The sequence below is a fragment of the Solanum verrucosum genome, unplaced genomic scaffold, assembly GCF_900185275.1.
Source record: "Solanum verrucosum unplaced genomic scaffold, falcon-dt-bn FXZP01000125.1, whole genome shotgun sequence".
NCBI classification, from domain to species: Eukaryota; Viridiplantae; Streptophyta; class Magnoliopsida; order Solanales; family Solanaceae; genus Solanum; species Solanum verrucosum.
The window spans coordinates 1,568,726-1,584,721 of record NW_026019923.1 but is presented as its reverse complement, the minus strand read 5'-3'; the positions used below and the strand labels follow the sequence as shown (position 1 = coordinate 1,584,721).

The 15,996-nt window shown below is 32.5% G+C and overlaps 1 protein-coding gene and 1 non-coding gene across 2 annotated transcripts; both read right to left on the bottom strand.

The window, feature by feature from the left end:
- Positions 1 to 325: 325 nt before the first annotated feature.
- On the bottom strand, positions 326 to 9,280 carry LOC125826016 (aspartic proteinase 36-like). The gene is made up of 10 exons (XM_049505316.1): positions 8,757 to 9,280; positions 7,855 to 7,984; positions 7,496 to 7,746; positions 6,441 to 6,668; positions 5,626 to 5,788; positions 4,731 to 4,804; positions 4,514 to 4,610; positions 4,303 to 4,366; positions 1,110 to 1,181; positions 326 to 950 (listed from the first exon to the last, which is right to left on the bottom strand). The coding sequence occupies exons 1-10, from the start codon at positions 9,005 to 9,007 to the stop codon at positions 778 to 780; spliced, it is 1,503 nt and encodes a 500-aa protein (XP_049361273.1). The 5' UTR covers positions 9,008 to 9,280; the 3' UTR covers positions 326 to 777.
- A 4,784-nt stretch (positions 9,281 to 14,064) lies between these two features.
- On the bottom strand, positions 14,065 to 14,147 carry TRNAL-UAA (transfer RNA leucine (anticodon UAA)). The gene has a single exon. It is a non-coding gene; the product is annotated as a tRNA-Leu (tRNA).
- Positions 14,148 to 15,996: the final 1,849 nt, after the last annotated feature.

The window sequence follows — 15,996 nt, the reverse complement described above, 5'->3', positions numbered from 1 at the left end:
CCACCTGCACACATGTATATACACAGTTGAGCTTTCAAAAAAGATGTTAAGAAGAACATTATTTTACTCGCACAAACATTAAACATGTCATTACATTTGTGTGATTATAAGACTTCTCGTTAAAGGTAAAGCGAAACATTTATAGTTAAATGCATCTAAACTGAAATGGAGTATAAATAATGAGTCCACAAAGTTATACGAGAGCCCTGGAGGGTTGGGTGGGGGAGCAGATTAGTATAGTACTCAACAATTTCCATTATACTGAAACATTCTAAAATGTGTTACACTGCCAATAAGACAAATAAGAACTGAAAATTTTAACAAGCAGCAAATTGCTTTTACAATGATGCAATGTGCATACAGAGAAACCAGTGTTTGACAAGAAGTCCAGGCCTTGAAAGAAAAAATAATACTTCTACAATAGCTTGACCAATATGAAGCAAAAAGCACAAATTGCTCTCGTCTCGCCTCTAGTCACGCATCTTCACTTTACCCTCCTTCACTAAGAGGTTATTTACATGGCGAGTCACGATAGAGACATCTAAAGGAAATATCTTTTTGAGGTCAGAACGAACGTAGAGGCCTCTTCTTCTATACATGTGCAAGTCAGGACAGAGACATCTAAAGGACGAATCTTTTTGAGGTCAGAATGAAGGTAGAGGCCTCAATGAGACAGGAATAAGCTCAGGGAGGAATTTAGTAATGACACAATTCCTAGCCAACTACAGTAATATTAGTTGGCAAACTAATAAATTACCAAAGGTGGTCAAAACTGAATTAAGTTAAAAATGAGGAACCAATCATAAGCACCACTAATAGCAGAAGAGCACTAGCTCTCGTGTGCTGCAGACTGAACATTGCACAGCCTGATGCACCGTTCATGCTCAACTGTCCAGCGTTGATAAATTCACCCTTGCCAGAGGTTATGGACACATTCACAGATGAGGAACCTATGACAAAGACATTAGTCATGAGAAACATCAAGAATAAAGAACAAATTCAGAGGGAAGAACCGAGGAAGCAAGCCATGCCGCACAAAGAGAAAAAACCCCACAAAAAAAGTAGAGTGGAAAAATAATAAACATCAGATATGAGAAGAGGGTACTTACAATCATAATCTGTCCACCCAATCCTTTGCCGAGCCAAGTCATACACAATGATTTTGTCTTTCAGAACAAGATCTGAAAAAAATAATAAAAAATACAGTAAGTTCAACCTAGATTTCTTGTTTATCTATAGATACGGAATACTTGGAGAAATGAAGAAGCAGGGCAATGCAATAAGTCAACTCACAAGGAATAAAAGGTTCAAATGCCAAAGAATAAATGGAAATTTTTTGAGCATTTATACTTTTAGATCATATAGAAAAGTTGATTCGTGGAAACGGTTCACCTTGGGCTAGTGGTGTTAAAAGGTTAAATCTCCTAACTTAAGCTAACATGGGATTTTATACCGATAAACCAGAAGATCAATTGAATAGCCAAATTTAGAAGAATGTCTACGAGGGAAGAGGAAGAAAGCTCAAAGGCATATGCATGACAAATAAATCTTGCACTCAGGACACATATCAATAGATCAATTTCACTCTGTTCCAAACTAGTTACTCAATTATGTCTCTGTTCCAAGCTAGTTAAGGTCTAATATATAAATCATATGTGACCATTCTGCTCTGTTTGACCTATTTCATTCCAATAGTAGATACTCCCCCTATTTCAACTTATGTGTCTTACGGAAGTCTACTTCAAAAAGAATGTCACTTCTACATTTAGTAACACCTTAATTCCAACATCCTACCTGGCATTTTTAAGACCACCGGATTCAGAGGACATTTTAGCACATTTAACACATTTTTAGTTTAAGACAAATTAGGAGTACTCTACATCAAACTTATACCAACACTAACAAAAGTATCTCTAATGAAATTATAAAGACTCCTGACAAACACTGGACTCAGTAGTACAAAATCAAGCCTTTTCAACTAATTTGTATGATTGCAGGACCATCTAACATCCACATTTTTACGACACTCAATTAGTGGACATGTAATGTTCACTCTTTACATGTCCACTCATTATATATTATTATTATTGGTCCCAAAACTGTTATACTAACTTATTTTCAATTTGCTGGGAATCATTCTATCCTCAACCAACAATGAACAATCACGCAACACTCTTTCATCTCAACCAACATGTTTTAGTTTTTTGTGTCCTTTCCTCCTCGAAATTTCGCTATTCTACTGGAAGATTTGAGCGCAGATAACTTGATTGTCTGCATCAAGGCACCATAATTCTATCTACTATCGCTTCACATTTAATACTTTTTAGGCAGGGATGCAAAGTGAACTTGCATTTTCTAGATAGTGTCTTGCATGTACTTATTCTAAAAACTTGCTATATAGAGTACTTCACCATGGAGATTTGATTAATTTTGCTAATTAACACTGTCATCTGCAGTTAGCATGCATCATGAAACCTCACCATTTATCCTACCAGATAACTAAGTAAAGACTCACACATAACACGGACATAACCACACACACACACCCCCCCCCCCACACCCACACCCCGCAACCTAAACAAAAATAGAAGATCAATACATAGTTCACTTAACGTTGGCATAACATTGTGCTCGGTTTAGACTTTATATATACACGCAAACAAGAAATAGACAGTGTTTAATACCTTTCACTTAAATTTTCTCATAAATTATGTTACTGTAGATGTCTTGCATATATGTGTGTGAGTGTGCATGTGCAAGTTGGAAAGAGAGAGGATTAGGGATCGAACACTCACTAAGAAGTTAGCAGGCATGAATAATAGAGCTACACCTTGAAGCAGTTTGGAACTCAGCTCTTCAAGTTGTTTTAGCCAGCAGGGGAAGGAAAAAGAAAGAACATAACACAACTCGAAACTCGTGGTTAACTTAATCCTAGTGCCTATGGCACCCATTTCAGACGAGTTAAAAGTCAAAATCGACCAGGAACAACAGATCATACAGAAGGTTCCTAGTTTGGATGTCTAAGAAGTATGCTTTTTGTGCTGATTAAAAAAAAAAATGTGTTATCGAAGTTGTTTATAACTACGTAATAGACTTGACTTATTTCTACTTTCACAAGTGCTCCACACATTTGATGGTCAAAACTCTTGCCTACCCCTTAAATCTAGTTTTCAACCAGAAGCCTCTGATTGCCAACAAACTCACCCACCCCTTAAATTATTTTTCAACCAGCATGATTACTAAAGATGAATGAGAACAGTGCACCCTGTCTAGTAAACGTGTTCTAAACATAAAATCTTGAGGTCATGAATGAGAATGTCCTTTAGAAATAGGCCCATTTGATGCAACTCCAACCTTAGTTTAGGAGTGCAGTCATGTATCCAGTCGAACACACCTTTCAATGTATTAACTTTCAATGAATTCCACATCTGATGTCTTCAACATCAAAGTAGCAATCACGGCCTTTGAAAGATTTAGAACCGTCCCACACCCACCTTTCAGTTTAATAAGCTACAATAGATATCTTTGTAATGCTCCGAGATGTTTAGAACACTTGGGATCAACAAAAACAATGTAGCATTCTAAGAGGCGGAGGTAGAGTAGAAAGTAAGGGTTTAGCAGAACCTAGAAGCTTTGGTCCTAATCATATATTTGTCTTAAAATTCATTTAATACGTACAGATATATAATTTCGAACCCAGTGAGTGACTCAAAAGGACTAGAATCCAGAACCCATAAAAAACTTCAAATCCTGGATCCACCTTTGAGCGTTCTAACCAATAGCAAATGAACCCAAAGCAAGTAAATTTGACATAAAAAACGGAAGACTAGGCAAAACTGGATATATGAATTTCGCATCATACTTTGGAACATATCTAACCCAATCACTGGTACCGCAAGTATACCTATCTTCTGATCAACCATAATAAAAGAACTGATGCTAAAAAGGAAAAGACCAAGGGACTGAAATTTTCTAGCTACAAACTTTCAAATTGCAAAATTATGTCCTAATATCTAATAGAAAATGGATGGCCATGTTTCATCAACATCAATACTGCACGAATGATGATTTTATCCAAGCATACAATTAACAAGGTACACGATTCTGTTTAAGCAGACAATCACCAAGTTATATTTTAGTTGGTTGAGTGATGGAATGCTTAAGCACCCACAAAGACACTAACGCACGGAATGATGCAGAATATATGAGAAGTAACCATAATCCTAGCAGATTTGTTGATAAATTAATCATGAAACCAGCTCACGGTTTAGGCATAGATGTTATAGTAAATAAGGAACCAACCTCCTAAAATTGTTACACCTTGATCTTGTTTTTCAAAGCCTATGCACCACATAGCAGCGCCTTCCTGTTAGAAACATTCAATTGAGTCACTTACTGTTTAGATTTGTAATTCATTAAAAAGACAATAGGGCAGCATTATAGCATTGTTGATATAGTCTCAGATGATATTTCAAGAAGACATTCAAACACAAATACAGATACCGGTACTCACAACAAAGCCCATATGCACAAGGTAGTCTGCTGGTCTTAAAGCCATTGATGCGCCACCATCGAAGTTCAAAGAAACTGGGGGAAATATCTCAGCTATGCTGTTTCAGAAAGAAAAAGGTTGTCACATTCGAGTCACCAAAGCAGTTGGGTAAAGGTATTTTTGTTGTTAAGAAATCAAGCCTCAAAGTAAATATCTATTCAACTATAGAAGAATGAACCTTGAGGACACTAGAAAGCACGGTTTTGTTCGTGAGATGATTGGCCTAGTTGATTGTGAAACAGCAGCAGTTATCTGCAGATATATGATAAAAACAATTTTCAGGATAAATGCTAAATCAGCTATAACCTTCTTAGTAAAGGCACATTCCCCAGTGTTGACTTAAGTAGGGTTATGAACTATTTTGATCAGGATAAACGAAAAAACAAAGTTTAATCTACTCTTCCATAGTCCAGTAAAAGAAAACATTATATTATTATGTGGATACTTGAGCCTAAATCCATATCACGTTTAACATAAGTGGAGTTGGAGTAGACTTATGCAGGGTTAGGCTACGTACATTAGACCCTTGCGGTCCGGCCCTTCCCCGGACCCTGCGCGTAGCAGGAGCTAAGTGCACTGGGCTGCCCTTTTTGGAGTTGGAGTAGACTTTAATTGAAGGTCATCAAGTCAAAATGTTATTTTTATCCCCAGAAGTAAAAGGTAACAAACACTGTATGGTTGCAGGTTATCCTTTCATATAGAATATTATACAAACTTATAAAAGATATACACAATCCACAATAAAACGGACAACACAGTTTATTGCTACTTTATTGTCCTTTTGAATTGGAACAAGAGTTAATAGTAGAGTTCAGGATATGAACCGTTTAATAACAATGGCGTGAATGTTGGTTTTATTTTTGTTCTCTAGTTGAAGAGATTAGAAGTGAATACATTATAATGTACACTATGGACCTGCACAACTTTGTTCTCTAAAAAATATGCAGTCAGATTTTGTTGACAAGTATGTGGTCAGATTATCCCAATTAAGAGATGTGGATATAATTTTGGTATAGATATAGAGAGCAGTTGGACATTCAAGTTGAGAAGGAGAGAGTAATTGCAGAACTTACAGCACTGACAAAGGGATCATAAGCTTCTGCGGCAATATAAGACAAAGTTGTACCAGAATCCACAATAGTTCCTCGATTGCCAGATGTTGCAAACACTGATGGATCAACAGGCACCAACTGTCCATTAACAGCAATGCTCTGCAGATATACATTGTAATGCGCTCTGCAAGAGTGGAGAGCGGATAAATAAAGCTAGCTAAAGACCATTTTCTTTCCTGGTGCCCATCCCATCCCCGTGCTTATAGCTTTTTTTGTTGTTTTTTTCCGTTCTTATAGTTGAAAAACGAATAATGTAGAAAAAACATAAAAATACACAGAACCAGGATATGATACTCCGGTCCCTCCTTCTCAGTTTGATAGTCCTAGTTTAACCTGACATGCTTATTTTAAGTAAATGGTTGAAAGTGAGTGCTGTTTAATATTAATTAGGGAACATGTGTGTCCATACATCGACTATTCTATTTGTGGAGAATAGAGAGAAAATAACAATGAGAACACTGAATAAGGATCTCACATAATTTTTGAGTTATATGTGTACATAGTAAAGCTTCATTGGTATCATCTTCGCAAGAACCCAAGACTATGAATCTATATATGCGGAAAAAAAAATATATGGATAAAGTAACATAAAACTCAGGATGTAGAAAGCATGAAATGATTTTGGTACAATTCACATGCTCAAGATGAATCATAAACTATCAAGAACACAACTGCTAGATCATGTAGCACAAGGCACATTAAAGATGAAACTATTAGAATCTCTATATCCGTCATAAGCAAGAATAGAAACTTCATTGTACTGTAACAATACGTACTGTGACGGAACAAGGGGACTATATACGATTCTCGGATCCAAAATCTCACCAAGGACTAGTATACCTCCACCATTTCCCTCTCCTTTCAAGCAATGTGAAAATACTTTAGGAGTAATCCCACGAGAAGACAATTGAGATATTACTGAAAGTCCCTGTTGACCAAACCCAAAAATCCCATCAATTGCTCTGTCCGTCTTGGTCAAGTCCCCAGACTGAGAGGTGCTGCACCTGTTTTGATTCAGATACAAGTATAAGCTTTGGGTAAAAGGAATATGCATTCAGCTAAAGCCACATCTATAAGAGAAAGATAAAAAAGCAAAAGAGTAGAAGCTAAGGCCATGATAGAATAATGATGATCTAAAGGATACAAGCACCGAAGCACGTCAAAAGCATTACATCAAGGGTGTGTTCGGTACAAAGGGAAAAGTTTTCCATGGAAAATGTTGAGGAAAATAAGTGGATTTCTTTCTTATTTTCTTGTATTCAGTACGTAAGCAAAAAAATATAATCCTAAAAGCATTTGTATACAATTTAGATAATTATTATGAGAGGTGGAGGTGGGGTGTAGCGGTGGGGGCTATGGTGGGTGAGGTGAAGATGAGGTGTGTTGGAGTGAACTAAGGTGATACCTAGTTACAAAACTTGATCAGTTATGAGATTGAGACGATCCTTCTTTTGCATCTCAATGATCAAACAAAACTGAGCTCATCAGATAAAGAAAAATAATTAAATAAATCAAAAAGAATGAAGGAAATAGAAGATTTTTTAATAAATGCAAACCCAATTAAGTTATACATGAGAAGTCTGTTGATACTCGTTTTATATGCAACATATGGTATATCTAACAACAGATTTCCATCACATGTCTAACTTCGATTACTTCTAACTTATCCATAGCTTATTCTTCTAATTATACCTATCTAGTACTCCAGGATCTTTTCTTCGTTCAGTAATAGATATTGTTGATTGATATTCTAAAAACAAAAATAGATATTGATGATTTGGTTCACACGAGTAGACGTGCTTACAGTCTTATCTAAGAAATAGCTGCTCACCCAAAAACAATTGGTGCTGAAGAGTTGGCAATCAACGAGGTTCCCAGGACTGTATCGAAATATAATAAATCGGCTACATAATGACCAGTGGTGCCACTCCCATCTCCATACTGAAAGGTGTAACCACACTGATTGGTTTCTGTAGAGCACTCAGCAGAGGTAGTTTGAACTATAGAGGCGCACACTTGGTCCCCACAAGAAATGGGAGAAGCAGTTGATGAGACTGTAGCATCATAGAAGTTGAGTTCAACCTGCGTGCACATAACACTGTCAGAAGCTTGTAACAGAAGGTAATTCTTTTTACCACACTTTTTTATGGGAGTAAACATTCATAACAAGATGAAGGGAGGATGAGTTACCCCAAGTCCACTTGTTCGAGGACAATCGTCACAGGAACTGCAGGTGACCCACAGGATATCACTGCCAGTATCAATCTGCACATTATATTCTCTTGGCGGAGTTCCCAGTCTCACTTTTGTAAAATAAAGGCTACAAACACAACAAAAGTATAAAACGAGAGAAAGAGAGATGATGGTCAACAAAACTGATAGTGTAGAACGACATATACATCTACATAGTATAGTAAGCCCTCAAAATCAATAGCATTGCCCGTCATCCTTAAATAGCAGAAGGCAAATGCCAAGACTGAAACGATATAGCTAATGTTCGTATTTTTAGGCTTTTAGCAACACAAAATTTATCATTCTTACTTCAATATCTTACATCAGAATAGGAAACAACACAATTTGAAGCAAACAGTACTATCACTACTACATCAACATTAACATCAACATCCAATTGACAACCACCTAGAAAAGAAAAACAGCATGATACAATTCGTTGCACTACGGGTACTTCAATACACTGAAAAATTTCCCATAACCATGATTTTCTGACCAGCTTTTCCACACCTCTACTACCTCCCACCAGCGCAAGTAACGGGTAACTCTAGGATAAACAGGAAGAACTCACCTACTAGTACTTTAGATTGAATATCAATATCTCAAACAGAATTCATAGAGATGTAAGTTCAATTCTCAAATCCTTAAATCCTCAAACCAAAGAACAGACAATTTACCTCACACTTCATGACACCAAATTCACAAAGCAAATAACACAAAACACACTATAGGCCATGATTTCCACACATTTCACAGAAAGTTCAAGTTTAAACTTCATAAAGAACCAAACTTCCCCATCAAAACTTTCAATATCAACCAACCAAAACTCTCAAAATCAAGAAACATGGTGAAACAATTACCCGACAAGATAAGGGTCAGAGGAACCGACAACAGGAAAATCAACAATACCACCACCAAAACTCTGCAACATTCGAGCATGTCTAGCTTTATCCCTAGCTCTAAGTTCCTCCAGCTCCACTTTCCCATTCACCGGAAAAATCCTCTCCAAACTAAGCACCCCCGCCGGCAATTTCTCAGCTCCGGCGTCCACCAAAGAGGCGGCGGCGGCAGCCACCACCAAAACAACAGTCAACAACTTCATGCCAGACATCCCATAAAAAAAAAACAAGTTCTTGAAAAAAGCTAAAATATGTATGAAATTCTACAAATTATACAAATATAAGTACAACCCACTTCAAGAAACACTAAAAAGATTGGATTTTTAACAACAAAATGGATGAACAAGAACAAGAACAAAAACAGTAATCTTTATTTGGGATTTGTGCTTTCAAGAGAGAGAAAAGAGGCTGTCTTGTTTTTATGTTTTTGTTTATGTGAGTACTGAAAAAAAATGCAAATTACATGAACAACAACACTTTATATACTGTTATTATTAGTCGGGTTCGCAAAGCGACGCCCGGAAACCACGGTAAAAATAAATAAATATATACTGTTATTATTAGTGTATAAAGACAGTGAGTAATCAAATGGTGGAGCCACTGAACTGTCAAAAATGGGGCTTGTGTGCATGCTTGATTAGAGAGTTGTTACAAGGGTATATTGGGAATTTTGTTTTTCATCGTTCATGTTCATGTAAATTTCACTTCAATTACATCTCGTTTTTATTGAAAATCTCAGCACATAATACAATACTCGTATTAAATACTTTAGACTCAAAACTCAAATTTTGAAAAAGAACACTCATTACATAAAATCTTGTTCATGTAAATTTCACCTCAATTACGTCTCGTTTCTATTGAGCATCTAAGTACATAATACAGTACTCGTACTAAATACTTTAGACTCAAACTCAAATTTTGAAAAAAAACACTCATTACATAAATAAATTAACTATATAAAATACATCTTAGTTATACACATCAACCTTTAGACTAAGCAAATTTTATAGTTTACACGGACTAAAATATATTATTTTTTTTAAAAAAAGATATATTTGAAGTGGTTAACTTATTTATGTAATTTTTACTTGAGAACATACACAAGTAAAAATTAGTCATGAAGTGAAGCAGAATGTCAAAATGGACAGTGATAGAGTTAGAATTTTCATATAGGAGGTTCAAAATATGAACAAGTAAACACATGAAAAATTGAAAGAGATTTAATATTTATTATATATACACAAAGACATAATTTTAATCATAATAAATAAAATAGTTTGTTACGAAAAAATTGAATGAACCCCTCGATTTTATCGGACTCTCCGCTCTTGATAATGTGGATAGAGGTCATGAGTGGGATCAATGTCAAAAGATGAGTGCGTATTTCATACGCTTTTTTTGCCGTGTGCTAACCTTATGAAATTACGTAGGAAAAAGTTGAGAAACTATTTTGAGTTTATACTTTACAAGTAAATTGAAACTTCTTCCCCCCTCTTTTTTATGAAATAATTGATTTGTGGAATACTATGTGATACATAGGCAATAGCATAAAGTTGATTATGGATAAGGCTACCATCACGACTTTGTGACAGAGGCGTAAGTATTTCTTAATTCTTAATTGGAAGTTTCGGGTTTGAGTCCCTTTTAATGTAAAGTTGTCTTTGTTAGGTAACATTTTTACTTCAAATATGGAACTTTTTGGGGTAAATTTGAATTTAATCGAATTTCAATGTAGATATCAAACACTGAATTAAAAATAAAAAAATAAGTTAACTAGTCTTGCATTTGTGCTTTAAAAGTGAAAAACTTTTAATACAGAGCATTTTCTCTTTTAATGAATCATATGCACTACAAATTCAAATCAATCACGAATAAAATTATTTGAGTTTCAATTTTTGCGAGTAAATGAAATCTCTTTTTCCCTTTTTTTGCGTCCTTTTTCTTTTACGAATCATTGATTTGAGGAATATTGTTTGATAGTATAATACTAGCATAAAGTTAATTATGGATAAAGGTTTAATACGAAGAAAAACAAATCTGTCTTTTAATTAATTTCATATTCGACCATCGAAAATGAAGATATTTTAATTGGGACTATATTTTTCATTTTTAACTAATATTATGTAAGTTAACGTAAATTTAAATTAGTCAAACAAATAAATTAACAATCTAATTTCGTGTTCTAGCTTTGAAAATGAAATAGTATAAAAACATTTACATAAGTCACAAAATTTTATAAAGAAAATGTTGAAAATCTATATTATTTTATTTTAACAAATAAAAAATTAAGTGGGCAGACAACAATAGGCACGAGGACATGTACAAAACAGTAAAAGGGAGTAAATTTTGGCCCTACATTTTAATTGGATTTTGGAGTTATTCAAAATGCACATTTAATTTGTTAGTCGAGATGAGTTTTGAAATAAAAGTAAAATTATTTTCGTGTAATTTATAAGTTACAAAGTTGAGTCGTAAAAGAGGTCATTAATGTTCGTGTTAAGATGGATTGTCTATATCACACTTCCTTAAAAGATGTAACACAGTTCAATTATAGATATGATAGAATAATCAAATATTTGATATTTTCGAACGTTGTTTCTAACTTGTTAAAGGCACGAAAAACAAAGAGAAGATGTGGACGAACGAGAGTTGTTGAAACTAGATTGAGGCGAAAAACCATCAAATTTTCAAAGACACATATAAATTCTAAATTGAAGGCGGACGCCCTCTAAGTTGACCACCCTACCTATTAATTATTTTCCAAATTTATGTAAATCCGTAGTACTTTGGGCACCATATTACCTTAAGATTATTTTATTTGTTAGATCACAATCACATCTCATTTAACTGCATATAAAATAAAATTTAAAAAATATTATGTGAAAAATATAAAATAACAATAGGCAGGAGACACAATGTTGACAGTTGACTAATTTATTAGAAGGCAAAGACCAACATTCAGAATAAAAATATTTTTTGCAAGATCTACAAATATTTTTTTATATTCTTTCAAAGTTGTAGAAATATATATATATATATATATATATATATATATATATCCTCGTAATAAACAATTAATGAGAAGGCAAAGACCAACTTTCTACTATTTATGATTTTTCAAGTTTTAAAAAAATATTTAGTACTCATTTTTATTAAAAGGACAGTAATATTCTTTAATATTTGTAATTTATAGAGTATCACTTACGAATTAGAAATTTAAGATTAATTTAATAACTTTGTTCAAATCCTAAATTTTCTATTTTAGTTATTTCATAAGAGAGTACTCTACCTGAATTATTTTTAAGACCATTAAACTCTTTCAAATGAATTTCACTTTTTTACTTTCGAGTGTTATTTTCGAGCAAATTTTTTTTCCTTTTAATACGTGCATCTTTATGACTATATTTCTCAGAAGATAATGCGTTGGAAAAATAACATTTGAAAGTTGTTAACATAACATTTAGGTTTCGATATAACAAAACTTGCACTATTTTTTCAATTAAGCATATAACGAGACATTGATAATGTGTATTAGAAAATCTATTTGTAAATATGCACAAATATTTTAATCACGAACTCAATAACTAAAATGAAATATAACAATTCAGATTTCATAAATTTTAAATTTTGGCTCTATCTCGAATTCCAAGTTCTCTTTCTTCTTTATTATAAAAAATACAGTGATTATATGTTTTGTTAAATATATAAACCAATCCAACTAATTATTTGGAAGGGATATTTTGTATGAAAAAAGAAAACACTTATACATTCACCATTCTTTCATATAATCTACGTGGCTTCAAAATTAAGTAGAGCCTATTTTCCAAAACATTTTCCATAATTTGAGTATAAGTTTTGACAAACATGATCAAGTGAACAAAATTTTGAGTTTTCAAAAGATTACTTGTCCCATAATTTAATACATCCAATTTAGACTTAATTTCCCAACTTATTCAAATTAAATACTATCATCACAGGCTAATTAGCAATACACTTCTAGATTTGAATCGTAATAATGAAGTTTTGAATTATGAGTATCTTGTTTATCTAATCTGATTAATGATTACGAATATATTTATTTATGTTAGCTTGACTTCTTTTTGTATATAGGAAAGTTAAATGCTCAAGGTATACCAACAACTTATTCAAACAATGGGTAAATAGTGAGGTAGCTTATTTCTATTATAGGGACTACAATCAGACCTCGTTAAAATAGTTATTTGTAATAAAATTATTTCATTATAGCTTATTATAATCCACTCTTTTTGTTCTAGGTTAAATTGGTTAACAAATATATTCCTTCTTCTTGATTCACAAATTCACTCAACCATTTTTTTAGCATATCTATTTTTTATAACAAGCTAAATGAGATTTAAATGTCAAATATCAGTAACATATATACCAACGTATCAATATAGTAATTAGTAGCCATGAAATTTCCAAGCAAATGTTATCATTGTAACTAGTTTGATCGTATATTGCATGAACAATTAATTTTTTTCAAAATGTTTTTTCAATTTAGTCGCTCACTTGATTTTGAATGGTTAAATATAAAGATTCCTTGTTAGTTCTTCATCCTAGTCAGGACAAAAGGAGACCAAGAGCGTTTTTTTATTATTATTATCTTTGTGTCTTCTCATTTCTATAGCAGAGAAGTCTAAATGTGACAAACAAACAAATGAGCAGTAAGTACCTTAATTTTTCATCCTTAACTAGAGATATCATGTTCGCGTTCAAATATAAAGTCACCTTTGTGAACCTCAATACAAATAAAATAAAAACTAACTAAACGTATAAAAAAAAAGTGATAAAAGTTTTGCTAGCTATGTATTATATATCTTTGTGTCTTGTCATTTCTATAGCAGAGAAGTCTAAATATGACAAACAAATTAAGGTTCTGGTGGAGTAGTAAGTGCCTTAATTTTTCATCCTTAACTAGAGATAGTTCAAATATAAAGTCACATTTGTGAACCTCAATACAAATAAAATAAAAACTAACTAAACGTATAAAAAAAAGTGATAAATTTAATTTGCTAGCTATGTATTATATATCTTTGTGTCTTGTCATTTCTATAGCAGAGAAGTCTAAATATGACAAACAAATTAACAAATTAAGGTTCTGGTAATCTGGTGGAATAGTAAGTACCTTAACTTTTCATTCTTAACTAGAGATTTGGTTCGAGCTCAAATATAAAATCACCTTTGTGGACCTCAATATGAATAAAATAAAAACTAACTAAACGTATCAAAAAGAAAAGTGATAAAAGTTTGCTGGCTATGGGGTTCGAACCCATGCGCACTTATGTGCAGAAGATCTTAAGTCTTCCCCCTTAACCTCTCGGGCAAACCAGCTTAATGTTCAATTAATCATACATAAACTATATAATCTATTTTGTTTATGAATGGGTATAAATTAATATACTAATTAAATTATTACTTTACTTTTACATTTAAATAATCTACTTTTAAATAATCATTAGAAACAGATTACAATTTCATTTTTATAATGTTGTTAGAGAGCACTTTATCATGCTAGATCATTGTAACGTCTTATATCACGCAAAATATTCATTTTGTATTGCTGAGACGTGCGCCTAAGGAAAATTCTTTGCCTTCAAAGTGAGCCGAGAAGATGAGTGTAGAAGAAAGGACAAAAAATCAAAAGTGTCTTTTCCAAAAAAAAATAAATACAAAATAAGAAATTTGAAGCAGCTTATTTTCAAAATTCTTCCAAAAATTTCGAATTTATTGTTTAAATGATTATCAAATTATTGAAAATAAGTGAATAAACTTAGTTTTTCTTTTCTATTTTTTTCTCAAGGGATATAAAAAAAAGTAACTTTATTTTTACTATTTCACTCAAAGAGCCAAGCAAATAGGAAAGTTTCTTTTTTTAATGATATGCCACTTGATCTTTTTGTCCAAAAAATAGTAAAATCCTTTTATATGGTAATTAAATGTCCGAAAATCTTAATTAAATTCCGAGGGGATAATTTAACTTGTTACCCACGCCACGCTTTAAAAAAAGTAATTAGAAAAATTAGACCACCCCAAAAAACACAATTTGGAAACTTAATTAATCCTACTTCTATTAGGATTAGAATTTTAATAACTCTTTATAATATATACGCTCTCTCTAAAGTTTTAGAAAAATACTCAAAAAATTATTTTTTCTTCTAATCATTATAAAAATTACAATGGAAATTTTTGGTTTATGCAAAAGGTTTCAAGAGATGTTCATTTATAAAAATAAGAAGAATATTGTAAGTGCCAAGAAATTACAAAAGAGATGCAAGAACAAAAAATTTATTGTGTACGTGGGCGAAAAGAAGTTGAAATACGAGGTTCCAAAGAAATATTTGTGCTCTTTTTTTTTCAAGCAATTCGTTGATGATTTTCAAGAAGAAATTATAATTCGAGACACGAAGAATTTAGAATTTTTCGTAAATAATTGCACTGTCTATGAATTTGAATATGTTCTTCAATTAAGCAAGATTCAACTTTACCCCACCCCCCACCCCTTTTTTATGGGGAAAAAGAAAAAGCAAAAACTAAGAGATATGCGTAAGAAAAAATAGCAATATTTGTAACATACGAGATTATATTGTTAATAAAAGTTTATTTCTTCAATTTATTTTATTCTATTTAATGAAAGATTATATCGCTTAGTGTGTTTCGTATTACTTTTAGAGGATTTAACACGAGTTCGGCAATATTTATTGGATAACTTGAGCAACATGGATCAATTACCAGTTTTCGATTTATGAATAAGCTAAACCGATAATCAAACCAATAAGATATTTATTATCGATTTTTGTTTAATCGGGTTTTGATCCTTAACGATTTAATTTTTAGTTTAACCGATAAGAAAATGTTCATATGATCATATATGCACGATGTTCACAAAAATAGAAATAACAACAAGAATAAAGGTCCAACACAAATTTCTACATTGATCAATTTTGTTTAAGACATAATTGTTCAAATTCCTTCTAAAGACTCATGCAATAAGTTGAGAAAACAACATTTATTGTTTGTCTTTATCATAATCAAATTTAAAATTATAAAATAAAAGATAATACTAATTTATATCGAGAAAAAAAAATATCGAAATAAAAAATAGTGATGCTAGTTTCTGTTGCATATCGCGAAAGTAATACTAAAATGCTAAAATCATGCACACTTATATGCAAAAGATCTT

Excerpts from the sequence above, each read along its gene's own strand:
- LOC125826016 (XM_049505316.1), bottom strand. The coding sequence starts at position 9,007 with ATGTCTGGCATGAAGTTGTTGACTGTTGTTTTGGTGGTGGCTGCCGCC. Across the intron at positions 6,669-7,495 it reads TCAGCACCAATTGTTTTTGG|GTGCAGCACCTCTCAGTCTG; the intron begins GTGAGCAGCTAT and ends GAATCAAAACAG. Across the intron at positions 951-1,109 it reads TGGGTGGACAGATTATGATT|GTTCCTCATCTGTGAATGTG; the intron begins GTAAGTACCCTC and ends TCTTTGTCATAG.